Source organism: Amblyomma americanum, chromosome 10 (genome assembly GCF_052857255.1).
Source record: "Amblyomma americanum isolate KBUSLIRL-KWMA chromosome 10, ASM5285725v1, whole genome shotgun sequence".
NCBI lineage: Eukaryota > Metazoa > Arthropoda > Arachnida > Ixodida > Ixodidae > Amblyomma > Amblyomma americanum.
In genome coordinates this window covers 56675633-56699959 of record NC_135506.1, presented here as the reverse complement: position 1 = coordinate 56699959, position 24327 = coordinate 56675633, and the positions used below count along the sequence as shown (strand labels likewise).

At 43.8% G+C, this 24327-nt stretch overlaps 1 protein-coding gene across 1 annotated transcript; it reads left to right on the top strand.

Annotated features, from left to right (window-relative positions):
- The first annotated feature begins 1121 nt into the window (after positions 1 to 1121).
- On the top strand, positions 1122 to 24327 carry LOC144107009 (uncharacterized). The gene is made up of 3 exons (XM_077639986.1): positions 1122 to 1326; positions 9034 to 9147; positions 19215 to 24327. Exons 1-3 carry the CDS (start codon positions 1293 to 1295, stop codon positions 19601 to 19603), a joined length of 537 nt encoding a protein of 178 aa, XP_077496112.1. The 5' UTR covers positions 1122 to 1292; the 3' UTR covers positions 19604 to 24327.

The window sequence follows — 24327 nt, the reverse complement described above, 5'->3', positions numbered from 1 at the left end:
AGGACTATAGGCACCAAATTTTTGCTTGCTTGTTTTCTTTCTCCGAACAATGCGTTAGACAGATGCGGATTGAATTTCTTCTTGTCACTGTTTCGATTTCATCAGCCGAACGCACGGAGGAAGGAAATAATTCAGGAGAGGTCGTTACGTCACATTTTTTGAAGCCGGACGTGAAGGCTCCCCCTTCTCCCTCACCTCCCCGCCCCCTTGGTAGTAGTAGCTCTATGACCCACCCTATACATGGCCGCCGTCTCAGTGCGCTTGCGCAGCAAGCAGCAGACGACGCCACTGCATCCAACTATAGTGCCTAGAAGGTATCTCAGAAACCTCCTAGGCACTGTAACTTAACGTTACTACTATTGGCTGCGCCGACGGCCATCGGCCCAGTGGTCCTGGCGAAATCACTTCCAGCACTTTTTGGCGTGCAGCTCGGATAGCAAGGGCCTCACCTGAGCTTTCCATCGTCCATGACCGAACGATATGTAATGTCTCAACATGAGACCCTACTGGAATCAAATAAACAGAAAACCGTGACGTGTAGGTGAACTTCAAGTCACGTGAGGCACAAAAAAAAAACTGCAACATATTTGCTGGTACGTTGTTTCTCTTGGAGCAGTCTGGTATAACTGTAGAGAGTAAAAACTACGCATCATCGTTTGTATTGGCGTTTTTCTGTGATTTACGCGACCCTAATGTTCAACGAAACGCCACAGTCATCGTTTGTTGACGAAACCCAAACCAAAACAGTATTTCAGAAGAAATTCAATTATCATTATTTAGCGGCCGTGGATGAATACCACGCGCTGATGCTTGCATACTAGGGACTAAGACATCATTTTAAAGAAGAAAACACGCAGTAAAGTTACGTGTTTCTGCTCCTATTTTGTACTTACAGCGAGGTGAACAAAAAAAAGCTGTGTGTTGACCGTATAGTGAACTAGATCCAGTTAACCGTAGTTGACTGTGTTGACAGCGGATATCGGTCAGCGTTCTAGCAAACCAGTCAACTATGCTTGCCGCATTTTTTTTTTTTTTTGCCAGCTGTGGAAGAGGGGTAACAGGGGTGTGGAAGCGGGCACTGTTGCACGCTTCAAACATACACGTCTTGTTTTGCTGCGTTTTCCCTCTAGTGCTCATTGTAACTGCCATGTTTAATGGCGGCGCCCATTGTACTCGCGTATAGTTCCATGAATAGTTCAGCCTGTGACCTACTGAAACTTTGGAGCCCGAATGTCGCCACCGTAATCTCTACGTGACCTCCATGCGTCCTGCCTGCTGATTAAAGTAGGGACATGTATGGATGTGCAGTGGTGCCGTCGCATTCTTGTGAGCAGTGTTAGTTTCACCCGGTGTTGAGGAGTTCATCACATCACCGGTCGCCTGACTGTTTCCATGCGCTTTGTGCTCTACAGCGTCTCGCGCTGCAAAGTCAGATATATATTCTTGGTGGGTTGACGAGCTCGGCGCTGTTAGCAGTGCAGGTGCTTGTAAGGTAAGTATAGGAAAGTTACCGAAGCGCCTTGCAACAAAGATCGCTCGTCCCGAGTTGTGGGCAGCACGCAAGCAACGTTCTCGGTGTGGTGACAAGTGCGCCGACGGTTCTTACTTTCATTGAGGAACAATTGGTGGGCGTTCTGTGTCGGCCTGTGCCGTCTGCGGCATTCGGCTTGGCTATGTGTCCACAGCCTGAAATGACATTTGGGTGCACCTAACCGCATAGGCAGGCTTTCGTTAGGCGTATCCGTTGCCTCACCATTGTCGGAAAGCGTCATGAAGAATGCGGAGACGTTGAGCAACGTTTGATACCTCTAAAATTTGGTAGAGTTGGTGACACCACACATTAATAAAGACTTGTGCTAGCAATTGGAATTCGGCAATTAACGTGCTGCGTGTCTTCAAGCAGAGTAAATTTTGTTAATTAAAAATGGTGGAATATGGAAAAGTGCCGCTTGTTGTACTCTTTCGTTTGCTTCTTTTATTGGCATCAGCTCATTTACTAAGGCATGAACTTTTTGTGGTCCTGCAGATAGCCATTCTGTAACAAAAGGGTACAGTGAAAATAACACATTTCAAGTAATTGCACATGCTAAAACACAAATTCGAGACTACTGCAAGACAACTGTGACTTGTTTTCCGAAAGCCTCCATTATCACTTAAAGGGAGAAGCTGCTGGTAGTAAAAGGCCCTCTGAATTAAATTACTCAATGATTTTATGTGATCGGACAAAACAGCATTGATGTTTTTCTGTGTAGTTCAAGTATATTTCATGTGCCTGACTTTTAATTAACTTCGCCTATGTTTGTCAGCTTATTGTGCAATATCTTTTGTATGATTGATCATTCCAGTCCTCATCAGTTTCAACCTTGCCCAGCATGTAGTGTCAACAGGGCTCCTATCACAACCTCACGTGATATGCCTAAAATTAAGTTTGTCGAGTTGCAGAGCAAGCAACATGGCCCTGTAAAGAACATTGCCAAAATGGCAGTAGTGCTTTTGTATCTGGCCCACACTAGTACACGTTTGAGTGGAGTGTTCGACTGAGTGAAAAACCAAACATTGGAACTGTTTTGGATGTTATCCACTGCAGTCATTGTGCAGTCTTTGTTGGTCACCATCTTCGGGGGGTATACAATTTCGCAGGCTATTGTGAAAGCAACAGTACACTGGGGTTGTCATGACTGCTTTGAGATCACAAGTGCCTGAAGCAGAAAAGCCCAGCAGTTCAGGTATAGTCAACACGAATGTGGCTTAGAGGTTTGTTGCTGTAGAAACTTTCAGTACATTTTCTATATTTCATTATTTGGACAGGAAAGAATCAATCGCTATTATCCTTATAATCATAATCATCCCGACTACGCCCGCTGCGGGTCGAAAGCCTCTCCCATGTACAGGGTCGTCCACTCTTAGAATATCGCTCCGTGCTGACGGCGCTCCGCGTGTGCCAAAGAAACTAATGCTACAGTGCATCTGCTACAGTGCACTGTGTTGTGGTGAAGTGGGCTTCAATTTTTCACTTCGTCCGCATAACGCCGACCACAGAAACATTCCAGACTAAACAAAAGACCGCTGAGAAGCCTATCAGCCGCTTTTATCCCATTGCAGTAACAGTAGCAAAGGTTTGACTTATGTGGCATGCATTTTCTCCCCAGAGTCCTTATTTGTAGGTTTTAACTTAACCAGGCAAGCAGAACATATTGGTACTGTTTCTGCAGCGGGATAAATGCAGCTGATAGACTTCTCACCAGCATTTTGTTTAGCCAGAAACATTTCTGTGATCGGCGTTATGCGGACGCAGTGCAAAATTAAAGCCCGCTTCACCGCAATACAGAGCGCACTGTAGGAGACAATGCGCGAAGCCCCGCCTGCGATTCTCACTGCTCTTGCGCATTAGTTTCTACGGCACCCGCCAGAGGCGTCTCGCAGAGCGCCAGCAGCACAGAGCGACATTCTAACTAAGAGTGGACGACCCTGTGCCTCCAATTAACCGTGTGGCCACCTTAAATTAACCCCGCAGACTTCTAAATCTCATTTGCTCGCCTGACTCTTCGCCGCCCCGTGCTATGCTTGCCTTCGCATTGCATGACCTGCCGAAGAGCATTCATTTTTCCTTGATTTCGACTAGGATGTCATGAACCCATTTTTGTTCCTTGACCCACTCAGTCATCTTCCTGTCTCTTAAAGGAGTATAGACACCTAATTTTGGTGGCATGTTTTCTTCTCTACAATGTTGTGGAGGACATTATTATGCATGAATCACCATGTGGTATTCACCTACAACCACTGAATAGTTTACAATAGAAATTTTTTTTCGTGCTGTTTCGGTTTCGTTTTGAACAGCCAAACGATGGCTGTGACATCAAAGTGAAGTGTGGTTATATTCACGTGAGGCATGAAAAAACTGCAATATAATTGCTGCTTCATTGTTTTAATTCACTACAGTCCTGAAGCCAGCCTTTCCTCAAGAGCCAGAATGATAACGAATGTGAAAGCACTGATTATGTTGCAGTTTTTCATGCTTCACATTGCCTATAACCTCTCTTTGACGTCACAGTCATCGTTCAGCTGTTGAAACCGAAACCAAAAAGCATGAGTAAGAAATTCGATTTTAAATTATTTAGAGGTCGCTGGAGAATACCGTGTGGTAATTCATGTATAACAATGCCTTATGCCTTATTACAAAGAAGAAAACATGCACCCAAAAGTGAGGTGTCTATAACTCCTTTAATTTTCCACCATCATTGTACTTTCCATAGCTCACTGCGTTGTCACTTAAGATGAACCCTTTTGGTTAGCCTCCACATTTCTGCCCCCCAAGGGGGGAATAGGTAAGATACAGCTGTTATGTACTTTCCTCTTGAGGGATACTGGTAACGTGCCATTCATGATCTGAGAGTGCCTGCTAAATGCACTCCACCCCATTCTTATTCTCCTATCACTGTCGTGGTCGATGCAGTGGTTACTACCTGCCCTGAGAAGATGTATTCCCTGACAACAAACAAACAATTTATATAGAACAGTTTCAAGCAGAGGTTTGTGAAAGGGACTGGATAAGTGTGGTTGGAATGTGCGTGCATTTCCAGATTGAATGCTATGAAGGTTTCTCCTGCGCTATTTGCAACAGGGATGGTCAGGGTTGTGTTAGATGTAGTGCATGTGATGGTTAGCGAGAAGGTCTGTGTTTCCCAGCTGTGTGTAATGGGAAATATGATTAGATTCACAAAAACATTCCAAAATAGCAGACCTCTGCTTACTTTGTGTTGACTGCTATGTTTAGAGAGCTCTTAATGTGTTTTTTTCAGAAGTGTTTACCGTAAGGGTGGAGTTCTCAAAGATTATCATATTACTTAATTGCATCATTTTGCATGCAGCTACCCTGTTTGGAAATGCTCTGAAGCATTTGCAACTGTCTAATTGCGTTTTGACTTTCCTGCTAGAGTGTGGTGTAGCTGATACACCAGGAGATGCAAGCCCGAGCTGTTGCATTACAAATGAGAAATAAATTTTGAAACCTAGAGGGTCTGTTTTATTGTTGCATAGTGTGACGTGTTAAGGAGCTTGCTGAGAGGTTCGGACTGGGCAGTGTTAAACGGTCTGTTTTTGTAGGAGCAGAACTAAGAAAGTGGTGTTCTGTGATGTAGGAGCTGTCGAGGAGCTGTATAATAAATATATCATCATCAACCTTACTACACCCACTGCAGGACAAAGGCCTCTCCCATGTCTCTCCAATTAACCCTGTCCTTTGCCAGCTGCATCCACCCTTTACATCAAGTGCTTTGCTTTTGTGGTATGGTTGCTTGTGTCAGTTGAAATTTTCTTGTAGTAGTACCACTTAGCATTTGTAATATACTTTCTGAATGCATGACAGGTAGCTGACAGGTGTTGATGACTGCTGCTTATTAATATCACTAGCTGCTTCATCAACCCATCCACAAACGTGCGATGGTACACATGTTTAATTAGTTCACCTGTTCTCATAGTTTGAAACACGCAGTTTGCTTGCTAAAGACTGGGTGATAATCCTTGAGGTTTTAAACTGCAGAGAGTTATACAGTCATCGACATTCATTTTGAGAATTTTTTTCAAGCAGTCTTGCCGTAAATCAATAAGTTATCCTTGCTGTACCTCTCAAGTTACCTTGCTTCTTTCTCATATTGTTTGCTTTTGAGTTTGTATACATCATACCACATTACATGTCTGCTCTCTACCTTTATTTACATGCTTTGTTTTGCCACATGCAGAATTACAGAATTCCGTTTAGAGAGACCCTAAAACAGAGACCACATGAAAGCATTTGTGTGGTCTGTCACCCTCTTTAATATTGTTTATAAAGTTCTGGAAAGAAAGATTTCAGAAAGGCAAAATATTACTGTGATCTTTGGTACTACTTGAGACAAGCTCTTGTGCACAGTGAATATTGTGATATTTAGACAGTGCATTTATGTGCAGTTCTCATCGAAATCCAAGCAGTGTTAGTTGCGACCAGTTTTCTCGACACTTGATTCACACTGGGAGAACACACATTATGAGTGGCTTGCAGCAGTGACTTGACTGTCCTTGTTGTCCTCTTTGGGATGAAACATCACATCGTCAGATAATGTGTTTCTTTTAAAGAGCGTTTGCCTCCTGCTCAGTGCTTTAATCATTTTTGCTGGCACAGCTTACCTGTCTGTGAACTTGCTTCCCATGCTAGACCACAGTTAATGACAGGTACACCTCTCATCGACGCATTACATTTGGTCCAAAAATTGCACATAGTCGCTTGTTAATAACGTCATCTAGTATGACTTGTACTGTTTCTTTTTGTCGTTTTTTTTCTAACGCTTGCCAGATTTGCAGATATGTGTTTGGGGTAGTGGTCCTCGCACTGTGAAGCTCAGCACTCATGGTGGTACCTTAGAAAACACTAATCCGGGTGCAAGTTAAGGTGTATTTTTAGAAACAGCAGCACTATTCCTATCTACATGCTTGTCCATGTGTTCTGCACTTTCTGCAAATATGGCACACCAACTTGCTAAACTTTCCGTTTTACTAAATTTATAGAAGATGGGAAAAGGCTTTGCTCTGTTCCTGGCATCGAAAACACCTAGCTTCTAGACATTATGTGCAGGCCTGTAGTTTTGAACTTGCCAATGCCTGCATGTTGATTTGGTGTCAGTGGCTACATCTCAGAAGTAACATGCAGTTTGTTGTTAGTGCTGCCAGGAACCATTGCCAGATTTTGCTGAAGCTTTCAACATGCCATGGTGCAATTGCTTGTGGTTTAGTAGTAACTATTACATATCCAGCTGCGGCAACTGAGTGTATCCTGTAAACTGAAAGTTAATGCACCTGTGGTGCACATTGTTGGAAAACTGGAATTGTACTGTTGCAAAAAAATAACAATGTTAGACTCTTAGACTCTCTGTTCTTTGTGTGAAATCACTGGTAAAAAATTGCTGCTAGTTTGGCCTAGATTTTTATTTTCTGGCCTTCTTTCTCCGCATTGTGGTGCCATACAGTACTTTATCTCATGGTTTATGTACAAGAAGTAGAAAATAGAAATCACTTACATTGTCTGATTCTCTACCTAGCTTGGATTTGTGCGTGACGCATCCATTTTGACATTGGTAATAGCAAAAGAGCTCTAATTGGTGTTTCCGTGTTATTATTTAGAGGCACGCAAACAAGCTCTGACAGTGGACTGTTACAGATCACTTTACTGTTCCTTTCATAGATTCTTGGTTCTGACTGCTGATTGCATGGTTCTTTGGCTTCGATGATTAGAAGTCGTTTTTGAAGGTGTTACTTTGTAGGCTGCATGAAATTTCCAAGAGCACTTTGTCAGTGCGGCCAGTTTTTGTAAATCCCTTGGGACACCTTTTCAGGTTGTCTCTGTTCCTATCTTTTCAGATGGGGCAACTCATAGGCTTTGACTTTAAGATGCAGCAATGGCAGTCCGGGCCCACCAAGCTCAAGCAAGACTTGTTTACATCTTTGTACACAGCTTTTCGGTGATGAAGATTAGGTTTCTGCTTTGGTGGATTATAGTTTTTTGTCTGGCCTGTGTTTGAGGAATGTTTTAACATGTTGTGGGAAAGTGATGAAATTTTTGACGTTGAATTTTGAAGATGCAATTATTCACAACTTGGATGTTTATTGTACTACAGCCTGCCAACTGATGTTATATGAAGTTGTGCTGTAGACCATGTTGCTAAGTATATTTTTTGAATATTGCTTTTAGTATAACCTGCCTTATTATTTTTATCTCAGCTGTTTCTTTTGTGCACTAGTTTTGTTTCTTTTGCTCAGGTGAATAATATTGTGGTGCCTTTTGGTAACTGGCTAAAGCATATGGTTCATGATTAACAGGTCTTTATTGTATGTTTTTTTTTCATTCCTTTTTTTTACAAACTAGTGAGAAAAACATCAAGTAGGGGTCACATTCAGTTTTGCGTGATGTGACCAAACTACTGAAAAGGCTTTTTCTTTTTGTTGTGAAAGGATTTTGTTAAGTTTATCGCAAAAAGGCAAAAGTGAAATTCATAAAACAGTCTTTTGTTTGGCCATTTGGTGCAGAGTATTAGTCACTGGAGATAAACCAAATGTCTTAACTCTGTCTGTTCATTTGCCACACAGCCGCTAAGGATAAAAGCAAAACAAAGGAACTGTTTCTGCCGTGCCTAATTTAGGACTTGGCGCAATAGCTAGCAAACAACTTTATAAATGGAGATAAGACTAATTCCCCGGCTTCTGAGCAGCCTAAAATTATTCTTCCATGGAAATGTAATAGTGTCACAGCACAAAGTTATCACTGCAGCCCGCTGACCGCAACTGGTTGGTTTTAATGTGCTGTAACCCTTTTCAATTTATCCTTAGTGGTCCATAGCAGTCCACATAGTTTAGTTCGTCTTGGTTCATGGTGTCCTGATGGACTACACATCACCCAAAAATGAGTCTGTTGCACAGCGGCAGTGTTATGAATATTGCACTGCTTTTTTGTAAACCACGTGTAGCCCTTGTGTAATGGACCTTGTTTGTGCTTTCCACTTAGGCATAGGATGTGGTGTGGACATGCTTTGCGACACTGATATTGCTGTAGCCACTCATTGGCTTTGTTGTAGGGGAGTAAGATGTATGGCATTAAATGCGTAGGCTTCAGGTGTCCAATAATTGATCCTCTAGGCAGACTCTTCACTCCAGTTGGGCTAAGGCTTTTGAAGCTAGCTAGATTCTTGCCAAAGATACTGATTGCTTTCAGTGTTTATTAGTACTTTTATGCTTAAAAACAAGAATATGTTCGTTTACTGATATATTTAAACCATGATGATCCATATGATCTAGCTGTGTATTATCTGTCAAAAATGGCAGAAAGTGGTATCTGCATTAATTATTGCAGTTGGTGAAATTGTTTTCAGTACTGACAGTAGTATTGGCACTTTTCTGCGCAGCTCTTTTTTTTCTGCAGCTACCTTTTCAAGATAGCTTTCATATTTAGCAGAAATTTTTCAGCCTTTTGTGATCTTGGTAAAGTGGCGATTTTTTTTATTCCTGAAGGGCTGGAGCTGTGTCCCGTACCAGCCTACCTGCCACCTGCTGGCCTGGAAGGGGAGGACATCCTCTCTTCGGCAGCTTTCATCGGCACGATGAGCTTGAATACTTCAGAAACTGGTAAGTAGTTTTAAGAGGATTGTTCCTCAAGTTGGTCAGTCAGCACACTGAATTAAGTGAGAGCGCAGCAAAGTGACTTTGGTAGGAGCACCTTCCTGGTAGGTGGGAGAGGATGGAAGAACACGAAAACAGGCACTTCATTTCACAGCTGCCTAGACAATAAATTTCAGCAGCAGTTCAGTTGCTGTGAAGGCTTGCCAGTTTCCAGTAACAGAATCATCTTTTACAGCATGAATTTTTAGATGTAGAGCTGTTTTGTAGTACAGGCTGTCAGAAAAGCAGGTTATGCATGTTCTCATAAGGCAGCAGTTTTTTATATTCTATGCGCACAAAGTAATATGGCTTTGGCTTTTTTAACAAAAGTAGTGGTTGTAGGTAACATTCAGTGTTCAAGTTCTGTATGAGTGAGCCTTTGAAAAAAAAAAAAAAACTTTGTCTCACTCTCACAGCCTTGGAGATATGCTTGAACAAGTTGGTGCTGCTTTATCATTACAGTGTACTCCTTTGAGACAGAGAGGTAATCAGTGTAAATTCAAGAAGCTCTTATCAGCCTGTTTATCTTTGCGTTTTTGCATTATAGCATGAGCAGTACACTCAGTGTTGTAAATGTTGACTACAGGGTGGCTGAGTGGGTTTCCCCTGTCTCCCACCATCTAGTTTCATAGGAGTTGGGGGAGGGATGGCATATTTGTTGTACAGCTGCTGTTGTCACTGCTTTGCCTTGCAAAGGAGAAAAAAAGATTACGGGTACTTTTGTGAACAACACCTGAGCGAGAATATTACTGTTGGAATGAGGGCACTGATTACTCTGAACCTTAAAGGGAAGGTCAAATGGTTTTTTGAGAATTTGAGGTTATTCAAGAATTCGAACCTATGAAGCTTCTAGGTAAAGGATGCAGATTAGTTTTGCGTTACCATTTAAATTGGTGATGTAATCAAAGATCGAAATGGCGACGATGTTCAGGCTTCTCCTCACCACGTTAGAGGAAACTCGTGGTGACGTCATTGTTACCGAAATTTCAAATGCCCGCTGCCTTCATCTACACGCTGCTGTGTATAATCCGATGCCGTCAAACAATGGTTCGTGAGTTTCACTTTTGACGGCATTCGTTTTCTTTGAAAGAACCACTTCTTCGCTGGAAACTTAGCACCGCAGTACGTGGCGTCATCATTGCAGCCTCTGCCTGTTTCTGTGTACTGCAGAGAAGCCAGAACGCCGATGCTGCTTTAGTCAATGATTTTGTCACCATTTCAAATGCTATCGCAAAAAGATTTCGCATGCTTTACCTGCAAGTTTCACACTTTCGGCTCGTGTAAAATCATCGAATTCTAAAACCTCTTCAGTTGCACTTTAGCATGTTCGGGCTTATATGAGGCTATTGTTCCGAAATCCATTTATACTTTTGTTGGTTCTGAAGTGAATTGCTGGTTGATGCCAAACTTGTTTGTCGGTTATCTAGACATTTACTTCTGTAGTTACCATGTCTACTAGAATGAAAACAAAGCTGTTCCTCTTTAACGTTGTTTGAACCCTTGTTGAACACTTCATCGCGCACATTGCATACACTATGAACCTGCCTACGCTTCATCGCGGAACATTGCTGTCAGTTGGTCTGTGAAGAAGTAGGTTATTGGGCTTACGTGCTGACGCAAGCTAAAATTGGACACATGTGGAGCATGCCACATTTAGGAGATCATATAGGAAATACTTTGAGAGTATTTATTGGCAGATACATTGGCTTTCCTTGGCTGCCCGTTGTGTCATTTTCCTGCCAAGGCTTATGTGACCCACTCACCTGTGTATTTGAGGCAGCAGTTGTTTCGTATCTTTGTATATCCTTTTCACATTTGCTGTTTTCACAATCGCTCCTATCATCTCCACGGGTTGGGGTGGTTTTAATTGTTTTTTGGTTTATGTCACCATGCAGCCTCACAGTTGTGTAGTTATCGCTGCTTTTTGGCCTGCTTGCAATTGGTAGCTTCTTCGTATAGATGCAGGCTTGACTTGCACAGCATATTTGCCTCAATGGGCTGTCGCATACATTATCCGAGGTAGTAACATTGCAACACTTTCATCCCATGCCGGGGCATTTCTCTATCTTTTGGACTTTTATTTTTAGTTTTAGCATGGTGAGAACTGCAACACAAATGTACGTGCCAGCAAAAAGTTCTGTGGGCTCACTCACGCAGTGCCGTCGCTTCCCTGTGCTTCGTGCTGCCGTGCGGCGACTTTTTGCCGTTTTCTTCAGTTTCTTACTCTAAACTGCAATTTTACTGTCTTTCCTTTATTGGCGACCCACGCCGCCCTCTTTCTACGTTCATAGCCAGCTTTACTTTTCTTTTTTTCCTTGCGCGCTGCGTGCTTTGCTTGACGGACCCAAAGACTGTCAAAAGTTGGCTTCTCCCCACAGCTTCGTCGCTTTGTGGCGAAGCTATCTCAAAGACCTCCGTTTTATTGCCTCTGGTATGCATTTGCCTCCGAATGTCGGCCTCGCGCGCGCCGCGTTGCCATCATTCCGCGGGAAGTACGTAGGGCCGGACGCTCTTTACTATAGCCGTTTCTTTGAAAAAAAAATTTATTATAATCGAAAAAAATATGTAGTTGTCTATGGAAGGCGAAATGGGACTGCAGTTTCACTTTACTATATCAGAGACCTTACTATATCCCAGTTTACTATAGTGAGGATCTACTATACTTGAAATCACAGCTGGCTCATACAGTGGCTTTAGTGCATCCACAAATTCAATTTCATCTCTCCACCCTTAAGAGTCCAAGCAATCAGCAGTTGTGTCGGAGGAGGCAAGCTCACGTGTGATGTTTTCTTTGAGCTCAAGCAATCGTGAAAGAGGTGCTGACAGTTCCAACTTGTCTGAGTGTTCGGAACAGCGTGAAGCACGTCCCTGTTCAACTGCTTCTGCCGGTCCTCAAGTTTATTTTGGGCTCCAGGACTGTGCTTGTAGCGTCCGACAATTCTCCTTGCTTTCTTGCATGGCCTGTTCATTGTTGGTTTGCATGACCTTGTGTCACTAGTGGCCAACTGAAGCATATGAGTAAAGCAGGCCTGCTGCAACCACGGCAACATTCCACAGCAGCTCAAATATTGCGGCTGGTATCTGGTACAGTGTACTTTACACAGCCATTGGGTACTATCTTCCACTCAACACATAGCTGCTCGAATAAAGTGGCAGTGTTATTAGACTAGTGTGCTTCAAGCATAAGGTCAAGCATGTCATCTCGAGCTGTGGAGTGATTAAGTGGCAGGCTAACCTTGAAAAGCTCTCGTCACCTCAGCTCAGCTGTCACCTTTGCTTTCGTGTCATTGTACAGAAGCAGTACAGTCAAACCCCGCTACAACGAATGCCACAACAGCGAAATTTCTACCACAATGAAGTATTTCCGATTGCTTGTCAGCATGCCATACAAGGCAGTGGAATTATTTTCCCCCACAACGAACAATTTTCGGGGCGAGGTTCCGCTTCAAAAAAATTTTTACAAGCAAGCGGCCGAGCAAGCGACCAAACATGGCTGCCGAAGACAGTTTGCACTTTCAGTAGTGCAGCTGACATTCCATGGATAATCGGAATTAATGTGCAGTCATGTGCGCATAAACATGGGATGCGGCGCACGACTGGCCGCGATGGTTTTGCCAATGGCCCGGACGCCGCGCTTGCGAACCGCGGTCGTTGGTGCAAGGCAGCTTTCAACGTTTTCGCTCGCTTCGTTGACGAAGGCATAACGGAAATGAGTTCTACAGCGTTCATTTCAGTGTGAAGCAATCATGTGAATAGAAATCAATGAAAATGCTAAACGTTATATGATAACCAGTGGCTAGTCCAAAAGCACTTTTTCCAAGGCTTCTTTGCGGAGCACGTTAGGCGTTAGGCCTAGCGACACCGAGCAAGCGGTGTGGAACAATTCCCTGTCGCCCGGTGCACCGGTGGGTGGCACGTCATTGCAAGAAGCCTTACGCCGGCAAGGCCACTTGAGTCTCGCTTTTGCCCCGTAGGTGAACATCGTGATGTTTTTTTTTTCCCCTGTCTGGTGCACTCAGGCACTGACCGAATACAGCCACTGCAAGTATCGGTGGTGCTTGGCAGATGTCTCAACGGAACGTCATTCCACTGCTATGCTCATACCGCGCGTCACAAAATGTAAAACATCTTATTTATTTATTTATTTTCAATCCTCTCAACGACCAGTGGCATTAAAAAGAGGAGAGGCATGCAAAATCAGCAGTAGTTTCCTTGGAACTTTTCAACGTCAGTGTTTGTAGCGATGGAGGCAGGGAGGTGGTTCCAGTCATTTTCAGTTCAAGAAATATATGAATTCAAGCAGAGTGGTTCTGCAGTGCGGGATTCATACCTTAAACTGTGATCAGTGCGTGAGGATATATAACATGGAGGAAGCAGTAACTGATCTTTGAGAATAGAGTTAGTATAATAAATCCGGTGAAAAAGTTAAGTGAAAATATTTATGGCGCAGAGGAAGAGCTAGAAGGCTGGAAGACAAAAGGTTGACTTTATTGCAGATGTGCTCGTTGTTCGTGAGTAATTTGAAACAATAAAGCGGGTGGCGCGGTTCTGAACGGACTCTAAAGTGTTAATTAGAGATATTTGATTAGGATCCCAAGTATGCCATGCGTATTCTAGTTTTTGTCCTATTAACATCCTGTACAAATAAAGCTTAACGGAAACTGTTTGCAGCTGTGAAATGGCAGTGTAAAAAACCAAGTGTGCGGTTAGCCTGGTTAGATACGTAGTTCACGTGCATATTGCAGGAGAGATCGTGAGTTATATGAACACCAAGATATTTGTACAATGAAACAGGCGATAACGCAGTGTTATTAAGAAGAAAGTGAGTGGTGTTATGAGTTAGGCTAGTAATACGCATGTGTTTGCACTTGTAGTAGTGTTCAGCTTCATAAGCCAGTCACTGCACCATGAAGAAATTGTATCCAGGTCCGTCTGCAAAATGTCTCATCACAGGGATTAGTAATTATGCGATATAGCACACTATCTGCAAAATGTTTAATGTGGGAAGAAACAATGTTAGGAAGATTATTTATATAGATTAGAAACAAGAGTGGACCCAACACAGAACCTTGAGGTACTCCATAAGTTACGGAAATAATAGGCGAGTCATAACCATTAACTGAGACATATTGGCTTCGGTTTGAAAGAAAACATTTAATCCAGCCTAATACTTGATCGTCAATATTAATAGCATTGAGTTTAATTAATAGCAAGTCATGCAAAACAGTGTCAAATGCCTTGGCAAAATGAAAAAATATAGTCCACAACAAAATCAACATCCAGGGCTCAAAATAAATAATTAGTAACAGAGAGGAGTTGCGTTTTGCACAGACAAAATCGTCAAAAACCATGTTGACAAGAATTGGAAAAAGTTGTTAGATTCAAGGAATGCAACAAGGTAAGAGTAAATAATGTGCTCATGAAGTTTGCAGGATACGCTAGTTAATGGAATGGGCCTGTAATTAAGTACTGAAACACTTTTATCTTATTTATGTAACGGAGCCACCTTCCCCACTTTCCAGTCATTTGGCATGGAACAACTCTGCAATGACTGCATTAAGATCTCACTAAGAATCAAAGATGGACATGTAGCTGTGCTTTTCAGGAACTTTGTTGATATTCCATCGACACTTGTTGAAGCTGAAATTTTCTGCCTTTCATTTAAACATGATATACCAACGGAATCAGTTGTTATTGGGTCCATGGGTTGAAGAACAGGCTGCTTAAAACTAAAATCCAGGCAAAGGCTGATGAAGAGAGCGCACTTAGATGAGCCATCATATGTAGGAGGGGAGTCACTAGTTAATTGCTCGAAAATTAAAATTGCCAAGAAGAGTGGACTTGAACGGAACGAGATAACTCATTTAATACATCATGTAGATCAGAATTGAATGTCATGAACGAAGTGGGTGTGCGATAACAGATGCAAAAAATAAAATCACGATACCCAAGAGTGATACGTGTACACGCAATTTCTAATGGTGAAGCAATATCTAAAACACAGGATCTCAGACCATCACGTATGGCAATCAGTACCCCGCCACCAGTATGCAGAATATGGTCACAGCGAAAAAATTTGAAACCACGTTCACATTCAAAGATTTCATGACCTGCAATATCGCTCGAGAGCCATGTTTCGGTTAAAATAACAACGTTGGCTGAACACGCGGCAGTAAGTGAAGACAAATCGTCACGTTTGTTACAGACACTGTGCACATTGGAAAAAAGAAAGGAAACTGGCTTTGCGACCGGGCGTGTAACTACTAGCAGTGCATGATTCACTCGTGGTATTATCCATGGAATCTAAAAGACCAGGTTGGTGTCTGTTAGCACTAGAGTGGTTGTCGGCAAAATCTATTTCACAAACACTATCGGCTGTCGAACAGTAGACGTAGCATTTTTGGTCCATGTACATTCGGTTTGCTCGCAATTAATAGTACTTCTCTCTTGAAGCCTTCCCGAACTCGGCCAGCTTTTTGCGAGACTGGCGTGTGGTGCAAGAAAAGTCTTCACTAATCGCTATCATGGAACCTTTGTACTTCGAGCATTGCAATAAAATTTTGTCTCTTAATATGAGGGAACCGAATTTCGCAATGATAGGTCGACATTCCTCCAGTACATACGAGCCCAGTCTGTGAGCCCGATAGATACCCTTGTCAAGAAACGATAGGGCTAATGTGTCATAACGAATTTTGCGGGCGTGTTCTTCAGACTCAGGCCAGGTTTCTGAGCTGCTGTCCGGGACACCGTGGAAGATAAGGTTGCCTCGACGAGACCGACCCTCGAAATCGTTGCAGCAGATTTGGCATGAACGGCATCTGTGAGTGTGAGGGAATGTTCACCTTCCAATGACTGCACATGAGACTCAACAGCCGTGAGCCTGGCAGTGAGATCACACACTTTTTGCTCTAGCTCAAGTTGGTTTGCCTTAAGCTGGGTTAAGGTATCCATCAGATCAGCGTGACAGGCATCTGATTTAGCTTACAATGCTGCAGTAGCAGCAAGCACATCAGCATTTTGGTTAGCTTCACCTGGATTCGGGCCAGGGTTTGTCTCAATGTCGCCTACTAACATCAAGTTTCACAGCATGCACCCATTCACAGATTGTTGAAGCTAACAGAAGTGGGCAAGGGAAGAGCAGCGTACAGAAGTTGCTTGTACATTTAGCATATAAGGAAGTACCGTTACCAACGTGTACAGCAAGGAAGAAGAAAGGAATTTCAGGCATCCGCATTGCAGCTGCTCTTCTCTGCCCACTGAAGAAGTTGTTGAAACCGCTGGCTTTCATATCCTCGGTGGGTGGAGCGGACATTCCTTGGACGCATAGTGGTGCTGACAGCAGGAACATGTTGGCGAAATTCATGACATCACCCGTCCAGTTCGCAGCCACAAACCACGGTGACGTTGCATTGCGAAGAATCGGAGCAACTGCATTTCTGGAACATCGTCTAAAGGTTCGATTTCGATGTGCATGTGACCGTCACCCAACGCGCAGTAGTGTGGGCGCTCTCACGCGTAGTCTACGCTAAAATGAGTCCAGGCAGCGCCGTCTATAAGTACAGGTCCTCGCACGACAAAAGTAAGGGCGCTTTTAAAATGCATTCGGAAAAAAATGTTAGTGTTGATAGCAAATGTAGCGGAAGCAATTATTACGTGATTTTGAGATTTTCGGAGTGCCAGGAGAATCGCCACAATGCCGATTTCAAAATGGCTGAAGACCAGGACTGACAAATTTTTGTAAAATAAATGTTGTCCGTGAACTATCTGGTCCAATCTGTCAATGTAGTGGCCCGATTTCACAACGTTGAAGCTTCTGCTTCAGCGAAATTTTTTGCAGGTCCCGTGAATTTCGTTGAAGCGGGATTCGACTGTGTAAGCTCACACACTAGTTTTGAACGAGATGGCAGAGTTTAGTCCAGCACGTCTTTCAATAATGCTCTGAAGATTTGATGTTGCGACGTTGCTATGTGGCTGCAGATTCATAGCAATCATCTCTGCGACTTTTAGACAAAGCATGTTTTTAGACAAAGCATGTTTTCTTTCTTTTCAGGTAGGAGCCGCTATTTGTGAACTGAATCACGTATCGTTGATGAGTCTTTGAAAACACTTTCACGGCTCATATTTTGTGGTCTACAATTAGCGATGGATGCTGCTTACAATGGTTTTGAAGCATCATAGCGATTCCAGTCGGCATTTACACAACATGTTCGCATAACTTAAGCTGTGCCATTGATGGTGAGAGCCTTTAGTAGTGCTCTCAAAGAAGAGAGAGAAAGACGGAAAGGCAGGGAGGTTAACTAGGCAGCGCCCAGTATGCTACCCTACATGTGGGAAGGGGAATGGAGGGAGAGAACAAAGGGATATGGTCACTTTTCCACGTGTCCGTAGGCGGTTACTTGCAGGGTACACAGGGCACACACTGATTGTTCACAATCTTGCACTCAGTCCTGAGTCCTTCAAGAACTTAAAAAGTGCCTTCAAGGCTGTCCTTTGCGATGAAGGCTTACTCCAAGGACCCAGAATCTTGGCTTCAGTAAGGGGCCGATGATCTAAACAGCGGAGTGTTGCAGCCAGAAGTGCACGCTCACGCTGAAACCAAGGGCAGTTACAAGGAAGGTGTTCTATAGTTTCGTCGCACCCACAGATCTCACACGCAGGAGCGTCTGCCATTGTGATTAAGTGGGATTAGGCATTTGTGAACGCCACTCCCAGCCACAGGCGACACAACAGGGTAGCATCGCAGCGGGAGAGGCCGGACGGAGGACTGAGTCGGAGTAAGGGGTCTAGGCGGTGCAGACGGCATGTGGAGTTGCTAGTACAGGACCATGGCGCTAAAAGCTGTCTTCAGCCAAGCATTCGCAGATGTCTTGCTGCGTCAGCTCTTGTCAACGGTATCTGGACAATGTTGGCACTGCCGTGAGCCGCTCGAGCTGCAGCGTCAGCTGCGTCGTTTCCAACAATGCCAGAGTGTCCCGGTATCCACTGGAAGGTGATATCATGACCCTCTTCCTGCGCCTGGTGTTGGAGATGTCTTAATTCAGCTACGAGTTGATCGTGATCGCCATGGCGTAAAGCAGAATTAAGACACTGTAAGGCTGCTTTTGAGTCACAGAACACAGCCCATTTGTGGGGTGTTTGTGCACCGCTGTACTGCACAGCCGCACGAAGACTCTTCCCTGCAGTGAGGATGTCGTCGGCAGCCGACATCCTCAGTGCACGTGTTCAACTTGGATGGCTGGCAGTTGAAACTGCTACAGAATTGGCATCACATGCACGATAGGCATAGCTTTTAAATGATGTCAGCAACTTGTGTTTTGGATTCAGTAGTTCGATTCAGTAGTTCAGAATTTGTATGGCTCTCTTTCATGGTCTATAACCTGATTTTACTCGCAGTTTCCTTTTTTTCTGCACATGTTGCGATTACATGTGCTGTGGAGTGTGACCATTCCTCACATTTATAAGGTGAAGATGAAAGCAAAGATGATTCTTTTAGAGCTGCCGAGAGTTACTGCATGCTATGGAGATTTTATATTCGCATGAAGGCAAGGCAAAAAGAGTTAAAGCATATGGATGCTTTGTGAAGTACATACTTTCGGAATACTATCACATACCACTTTGATAGATGGAGTTATCGACTTCGTTTTCTTTGGCATTTTTGATCGATCCTCAGATAATTTCATGTTTCTCTTCTCCAGCCTTGTGTTTTTCACATAGTTTGTTCGAAGATTGAGCAATTTACTCTCTGGCTTGCCGGACAGTTTTTAGACATTTCTCCCATCTCTCATATGTGGGAGATGCGAGGTTCGATCCACAGTTTTGCTAGGTACCTGAACACTGTTACAGGCGTTCCCATGGTCTGGTGCACAGCTTGGCTTCTTGCGGGCGAAATGCTCGAGAAAAAGAGGCATTGACCGCATGATTCTACTTCATGCATGCCAAACACATTAGCCACGGTGCTTTTTGGCCAAGCAGCCCTAGCGCCACTGAAATCAAAACATGGTCATTACTTCACTGTTCTCTTTTCTTTCATGCAGCTGGCCCGGTGCCTGCGAAGAGGAGGCCTCAGCCCTGCTCAGGCTCGCCGGTGCTACGCCACCAGTGTAGCTTCTGTCCGTACGCATCGCGGCACCGCGCTAGCCTGGTGCTGCACGAGCGGGTGCACACTGGAGAGCGCCCTTTCCGGTGCCAGCTGTGCAGCCGCGGCTTTGCTCACCGGTCACACGTGGTGCGTCACCTGCGTACGCACACGGGTGAGCGGCCTTTCCGGTGCCCGCTCTGCCCTGCTGCCTTCTCGCAGCGCAGCAACGTCAAGGTTCACTTGCGCTCGCACGCTACACGCCGTCCGGTCGGTGCCGGCAACACTGTTGCCACAATGCAAGCGCCAGCAGATGCGAGCAGCGGCAGTGCGGCCCTCCAGATGTGAAGAATGACTGGTGGTGAATTCCAGTGGAAGGTTTGGACCACTCGCACGGCCAGCTTTTCTCCTCTGTTTTTGGAGCTAGCTTTTTACAGTGGCAGATAGGGAGTGGTTGTCAAGCGAAGGCTGATTTGCAGAGCACACTGCTCTGCCAAAGTCGACTCGGCATATTTCATTTAACAGCACCCTATCAAGTGTCCTGCATACCTATTTCCCATGTAGGTGAGTCTTTGCCTCCTGCTCTAACAACTGTCACTGCAGCCGTAGGCACATTTCGCATCTGTGTGTACTTTTGTCATCAAGTAAAGTGCGCATAGGTCAACTGAAACACAAATAGCAAAACAAGACTGTCTCAGTTGAGGGATAGATAGAAAGCACAACTGGCAGTCTTTGGAAGTGTTAATGGACCTCACCTGTATTTCCACTGCAGCGGATAATACTGTAATACTAATTTTGTGTTCGTATTTCATTTCACACTGATGGTACAAGCCCACCTGCTGCTTTTGTTTGCCATGCAATAAGCCCAATGCTGGGGCTTCATTGGGATGACGTGTGCGGATGTCGGAGCACAATCATGGCAGGTGCTTTCAACGCAAGCCACACATGAGTGCGTCAAGCTTGCCTTCACTCCGGACTGAGTGTCTGGGTTCCAAACTTAGATTTGAGTGAGTGTTGTCCACCGGGTTGAGCCACTTGGTCATAGTGGGGACTCATAGTATTGGATCTGCCATTCATATTCACTGTGTAAGGGAAGTTTATTGCATTGATCCAGGAGAGTTTGTTATTCTTGTCCCCTTCAGGTACTGCATCTGCAGATGCCGCATCTGCATATTTGGGCGTGACCTAAACGATATCAGATTCCTTGTATTCAAAGTGAAGTGTCATCAGATGTGTTTGAAATAATGTGTACTTAGACCCATAAAATCATATGTAGAAGCAGTCAAGCAATGCAGAAAATTGCTTTTGAAACAGAGAACTTCATGTTTTACACTAGCTACGGTATCGCTCCAGGGAATGAGTGTTTTCATTTGCTTGTTTTGCAGAAAGCATGAGTGCTCTTTTAATTGCCTAAAATATGCTGATTCGTTTACACAACTTCATATGACAGGAATCTGTCAAAAGTATACGCTTTACACTCGGCTGAATGCAGCACTTTTTTCTCGCGATCTTAGTGCGGTGTGTCCCTTACACAAAACTTACTTTTCAGTTCACTTTTAATCTATTTTCCTGGGAAACTGCTTTATTGTACCATACCGTCCGATGCTATGTCTGGCTCCTAATTGCAAATGCCTTGAAGTGTCTACTCCATCGCTGTCGCTCTCACCGCTACTCGCGGCTGGCTCCTTGCCACCCTCGTAAAAGAAGTGTATTTTGGTTCCATGCATTCAATTAGAAATTTTTGTAGCTTCAAAATTTTTAACAACGACCGAAGACGTCGCTTGCCATGAATTCCAAATTCATAACGCCATGACGAGCTGCAGTAATGCTCTTGGCTCTTGTCAGGTGGTGTCATTTCATGATTTGCCGTTGCCATCCGCTCCGAGTACAGCTGTCTGAATTATGCTTTAAACGGCACTCATCTGCACAGCGGTGCATACTGGAAGATGTTGATAATTATAGGAGAAAGCAGATTTCATCATTTGGCAGCTCTCCCAGGGGAACATGCTGCACAAAAAAATTTATGCACACCTTAAACGTGCTTGATGTTTGTGGATTTATTTTTTCCAGATTCTTAGCTCTGAAGTTGGGGAAATAAGCCCATACATGAGTCGAGTGTCAAGAGTATACAGTAATTGACACAGAAAGCAGGTTTGATTCACATCATGCATATATGAGTACACAGCAGAAATTGCATTCATATGTTCATCAGAGAAGATGGGAATTTTTTCTGTAGATTCTTGGTATGCTCCTTTCAATAATTTGAAATTTCTGCATTCACATTAGATATCAATTATCACCCTAAAGGGTTATTTAGCCTGTCAGAGTGGTTATGGTGTTCAGCTACTGATCCCAAGGCTGTGGGGTCGAATCTGCATACCCCAGGTAGTCTAAATTAATCCGGAGCCCTCCGCTACAGCATCCCTCGTAGCCCATGTGTTATTTTAGAACGCTAATGCCTACATTCCATTCGATTCTTGAATGGATTATTCACATTTTGGGAACAGCCAAAAGTCAACTTGAGCTTGCTACCACTGTCTTGAGCAGTGCACAGTTGCTGACGCAGTTCCGAGGTCTTGGTTTGCCAGGGCCTGCTCTTGATGGCAGTGTGGCCAGAAAAGGATTGCGTGGGAAGAACAGAAGTCTTTTCACTTTCAATAATGAATCGACAGTAGTGTGGCAAGATTTTTCCTGACCACTTTGTGTTGGTTTGAAGTATGCAGACTTCAGTGTGCTGTACAGCTGCTGCCTTTTTACTCCAATGATAATGTGCAATCTGCTGAGAAAAAACCGGTGATATTGTGCCTCTCAGCTAAGCCGATTCTTCACTGTCGGGTCTGCTTCGCATAACCAACCTCTATTCCTTGCTGCTAAAGCCAACTTTTTTCATTGAGGGCAGCAATAACTCTGTAAAGTATTTAAGCGTTTTGCTTTGTTTGCAAATAGTACCCTTATGTGGTTTGGGCAGTTTTATAGCTAATGCCCAGTTACTGCAACTGCACGCAGTGTATCCACCTTCATTTTTATCTGGCTACAGGCAACCTATCTCAGAACAAGTGTGTATAGGCTTGCTTGCAAGTCAAAAAATTTAAAAGGAACAAGCAAGCCATTTTTGTTAGCATGGAATAGCAGTGCTGTCGCCCAATGGCTTGCATTTCTTGTTTGTTACCCTCAGGGTTTACAGTAGCTGGTGTATTGGGGCATGCGGAAGGCTCCTAATTTCCCACGATTCCTCGAAAAATCGCAGATTTAAGCATTTTTCGTGGAATTGTGTGTTAGCAGCCACTTTCTCTTTTTTGATGCTCTTAGTGTCACAGACATCAGTAGGAACAACAGTATGAGACAGAAAATGACAGTTTTACTTTATTTGTACGAGTTTAATGTGAGCTGGAAGGACTCGAGAGAATTTTAAAATATAGATATTATTATGACCGTAGTGCAACCTCAGACTGTTCAGGCCAATCGTAGCCAAGCACCCCCCCCCCCCCCCCTTCCTCCAAAATTCAAGCTTAAATACAGAAGCAGCGGGCGCAGTGGAATTATGATGCATTGCTTCAGATGCACGCTCTACAATAGAGTGATGCCAAGCCTCCGATACTTTAATGCATACAGTCTCCCATGCTGGAGCAGCTGCCTTTATTCGGTGTTTCGAGCTATGCAGTCCTGAGACCGTTTGCCCTTCCTTTTTTCTCACTCCACTCAACTCTTTCAGTGCGTTTTTCTTTCTAAGTCACGCGCTCCGCATTTTTTCTCCATATCCACACGTACCTGCTCCTTTGTGCTTGCTGGCACGCACTGTGCCCCCGAGGTCATTAAAAAGATGGCTTCTCCTGGAGGCTTTCAAGCCTGTTGGTGAAGGTCACTTTGTCTACCTTGAAAAGCCCTAAAGAGTCAAAGAATGCACACTGTATTCACGTCTTGCGAAGGTAGCGCGAGGTGCATTCTAAAGCATTACTTGTTGTCTCCCGCGCAGTTGCATGGATTCTTTTTCAGTTCGCGAAATTTGAAATTTTTCATAGCAGAAAGTTAGGGTCCTTAGGCATGTGTTGCATTGTTGCTGCATATGTTTAGGTTGCACAGCTGTTTATTTGCTGCTTTTTGTTTAATCTAAACAAAGCAGTGGTTACATAATTAGGAATTTCAAGCTTTGCACGTTTTTAATAGCTTTAAAAATGTGCTAAAGGTTCTGCTAAAGTGCCTGAAAAGCTTTCATGAATCTGGCGGGCTTGTGCTAGCATGTCGTAATGTGGTTTGCAGGTGGCTGGCGCATATGAACAACAGTTTTTATGTTGCAAAACTGTATATTTACAGAAATAACAATGTCCATGAAACTCTAGGAAAGTCTAATGAATGAAAGGAATATAATTTTGGATGCTGCTGCCTCTGACTATAAGCGCATCAGCTGGGATTGCCTGTGTCAGTTACATGAGGTGACTGCTCTGAAGAACCCTCGGTAATGGGCACTTGTGAAGAATCTACGAGCTTATATTTTGGTCGGTGTCACAAGAACCGGCTCACATTGATGACCGTGTTTCTCAACTTTTGTGACATTTCCCACCTAATTCTGGAAATCTGCCTCTTGTGAATGCTTCAGCAAACACATTTAGTGATAATTGGGCATGTCATAAGCTTGCTGAATACTGATGTGCAAAGGATGACTATTCATCTAGCAGCTCTCCTGTCTCCATCGAAGACAAACAGAAACAATGGCATTGCCTTATTTGGGATCAATTGTTTTTCTGGGAAGTGGTTCAGACTTGCTGATTAAGCATGTTGCATTTCTCCCAAGCTTGTATATCTGTCTGAGCTTTCATAACCTGCACTTACAGCTTCTTGTTCAAACATGCCTCCACTGTATGTTACGGGAAGCTAAGCAGCTGCTTTTTCAGAGGTTTTCAAATGAAGCACCATGGGATCCCCCTCTTATTTTTTTTTTGCAAATAAAGTTTTTCAATAATGTGCTGTATGATCAGATTCCCCCACCCTTCTCCCCAATTGTCCGTTGCCAAGTTACTCTGAAACCTGCCCCTCTAAGAGCCATATATCAAATACTCCTCTTTGCATTTTACGGC